Raw genomic sequence first — 3,286 nt, forward strand, 5'->3', positions numbered from 1 at the left:
TAAAATTAGGTTATTAATTTATTGATGAATTTTAACACAAAGTATGGTCCCAAGAGCATTAATATATTAAAATTAGGCTATTGATTTATTGATAAATTTTAACACAAAGTACAGCACAAATCCAAACTGTTTCTGTAAAATACCATATAACTTCAAAATTTGTAATTATTGAAATAAGGATGTGAATAATTTAGAGAATTCTCAAATGGAGATGAGGATCTTTGCGTCGCAGCCCAGAAAAAATTAAATGTTCACAAAATAAATAATTACAAGAAAAAAATTTTATTATTAATTTTTTTGCTCATATCAAAACATATAGTTCTTGTTTTTAATACTTAATTTTTTAATTTAGTTTCTATTTATGTAATTTATTTAATTTATAATAAATGTAAATAAAAGAGTAGTTAAAAATAAAAATAATATTGTAAATTTATGCCATCAGAGTGATTTTTGGCCATTATAAAAATAGCATGGAGATAAATGGTATATATTAATTACTGAAGAGGGAAAGTAGCAATCCCCTATTTAAAAACTGTGTTTATGTTCAGTTATTTTGCAAATTTTACATTTCAAATTATACGAAGTGAGTCACGTTTTCTCGCCCTTACAGTCGGGCCATGGAATTGGTTGTCGCTTTCAATTAAGCTGTCATCTCGAGAATTGGTTGTGTAACATTCATTACATCCCTTTATATAATGTGCCCTCATTCGCTGAAAGTTGCAGCTGAGGTTGGATTCTCCTAGAGCTTATGAGTCTGCTGATCATTCAGCATCTTCAGCTTCATAGGTTCGTAACACCATCGAGGAATTTGAGCCTTGATTTGGTGTCGAATGGTCGAGGAGCACATAAGAACTAAGAAGTAACAAATTAAGAACACAACAGACAACACGGTTCATTCAATAACATAGAAAGTTCGAGGTTGTTTATTTAGCATAACTAGCACAAGTGCCCAACCACAAAGCAACTTGGATGCAGAACATAAACAAACAACAAGACGCAGCAACAACACTTGAAAAGGAAACCACAATGATAGTTTATGGAAGACAACATCAACAACAATGGATTTTAGTCTTCCCACCACTGATGAACAAACACACCACTGCTTCTGAGACTCTTGAAGATGTCCATGCAGCTTCCACCCGATGCATCTTTGGCATCTGCACGATTTGAGCAGCGAAGAAAGAGCTCATCAACAAAGCATATGGTTCCACTTTTGAACAACTCGGTGAGAAATTTCAGTTCTACTTCTCCGGCATTCATCTTCAGAACCACGAAATCTGCAAAGTGCACAGTTTCTTTAAACCAGAGAAGAAAGTCGAAACCATCATCCTCACCATATGGATTTGGATCTTGATAAGTATCAGGATTGGCTTTAGCCTTACTCCCAGCGAGGTCTGGATGATAAACAAAGGTGATACCAGGCCTCTTGACATAAGATAGCATGACTGAAGTGTTATGATCAACAAAATAAACATTAAAAGCTTTGCGATCCACAGGATACGATGGCAAGAACCAACTTTTAGCACTGGAGTTCAGATGTTCCCCTGCCCCAACATCGATGTACACTAACCGCTTCTTTGAGGCAGCATTGATAAACTTAGGCAAATAAGTAATCTTCTTCTCAAATCCCATTGGCTTTTGCTCCACCAAAGGCTCAAGGAACTCCATAAATGGTTTATTGTTGGTATGAGACTGACAGTCTGCTGGAAGTTGAAACTGCTCAAAGTAGGAAACAGTTTCCATTCTTTTCTCGAAAACAACCAGAGTAAACCCATTGACATGACCAACATGCACAATTCTAGAAGTCTTCAGTATTGATGAAACTGGAGTCGCAGATCTAATCAAGCTATTCGGGCTAGAACTACTGATACCCACAAGCATAGCCCCAATTCCACCAGGCCTAAGAACTCGCTCGATCTCAAGCACTAGAAGTGCAGGGACAGAAACTTTATCTAGATCCCTGGAGAACACAAAATCAAAGGATTTGTCCTCGTAGTCAAGTTCATAAACGAACTTCTTATGCTTTAGTGAGAAAAATGGGTGTCTATAAACCCCACATGCATATTCAAATCCCAATTCTCGCAATGCATACACGGACGAGGCAGAACCCTCGCCGACACAGAGAGCTTTCACATCATAACTCAACATTTTCATGCCCATTAGCTCTCCAACCACATTAACAGTCAAATTGACATTCTCCTTGCAATGCTTCGATTCAATCGAGCCCAAAATGGGATACATAAGCCGATCCAGAAAGATATACGGATTTGAATAACCCGAAATCACGGTACAATCATTAGAATAAACAGTGTTAAACATAACAGGATCGGACCCAAATAAGATTTGCAGCAAAGGAACGATGGACAAAGCCGAGACAATCATAAAAGAGCGTAAAAGCACACGTCTCGCAAGAGACCCATGAAGGATCTTGAATTTCAGGGTCTTCAAATCCATCAATTTTCAGTTTCAATATCCGAATCTTGAGCAAAATGAAACTAAAAAAACAAAATCCCTTGTTCGTTTTCTTGTTTAACAATTCAAAAGATGAGTGCGAGAGTAAAAAGCCGGCTAAAACTAAGCAAAAACGAAAACTTAGCGAGTGCAAAACCTGGAGGAGGTGTGATTTCCACCCACGAGGACTCCCATTGATTTTTGAAACCCTAACCAGACCCTCTTTGGAACCCTCTTCGACCTTGGCTCGAACCACTTTTGATCCATGTTTCTTCTCAAAACGAACCCACCAATCATCAGTTTAACAATTCTACATTACATCTTCTGTATCGAATTTCTCTCAATTACAATGGATTTTGATTAAAAGAACAAAAAAAAAAGAAAATAGAGAAAGCTTTTTTTTTTTTTTTTTTTTTGCCCTTTTTACAAATTAGGGTTTCAGGGAAGTGAAGTAGATGGAGAGTGAAGTGTAGATCTGATCTCTATTATAATAATAGAAGCGGCAATTCTAGTAGACGCTGGGGTTGACAGATGCGGTTACGTGGCAGCAGCAGGATAGGATCTCATAATTACGATTTTGGACACCCGTCGAGATACGATTCGATGAGAATAGTTGCATCATATGAATTATTATCAGCTGACAAAAGCGTGCGGGACCCTTACTTTTTAAGATGCTTCGCAAGGCCATTCACTCAATGCATCGAATCACGGAACCGGATATTAAAAATATAAAAAGGCCATGTGATCCGTACGGTAACTTGTTCTTCATAAGGTGGGGTAAACCGTAAACGCCACATCCAACCATTTTTGCGCCGCAATTATTTGTAGTAGTTTT

The 3,286-nt window shown here is 37.4% G+C and overlaps 1 protein-coding gene across 1 annotated transcript; it reads right to left on the reverse strand.

Moving 5' to 3' along the window:
- Positions 1-860: 860 nt before the first annotated feature.
- LOC18039475 lies at positions 861-2,920 on the reverse strand. Its single transcript, XM_006428734.2, has one exon. It carries the CDS (start codon positions 2,452-2,454, stop codon positions 1,066-1,068), a length of 1,389 nt encoding a protein of 462 aa, XP_006428797.1. The 5' UTR covers positions 2,455-2,920; the 3' UTR covers positions 861-1,065.
- Positions 2,921-3,286: the final 366 nt, after the last annotated feature.

Source organism: Citrus clementina, unplaced genomic scaffold (assembly GCF_000493195.1).
Source record: "Citrus clementina cultivar Clemenules unplaced genomic scaffold, Citrus_clementina_v1.0 scaffold_6, whole genome shotgun sequence".
NCBI classification, from domain to species: Eukaryota; Viridiplantae; Streptophyta; class Magnoliopsida; order Sapindales; family Rutaceae; genus Citrus; species Citrus x clementina.

Coding starts and splice junctions, on each gene's coding strand:
- LOC18039475 (XM_006428734.2), bottom strand. CDS start 2,454: ATGGATTTGAAGACCCTGAAATTCAAGATCCTTCATGGGTCTCTTGCG.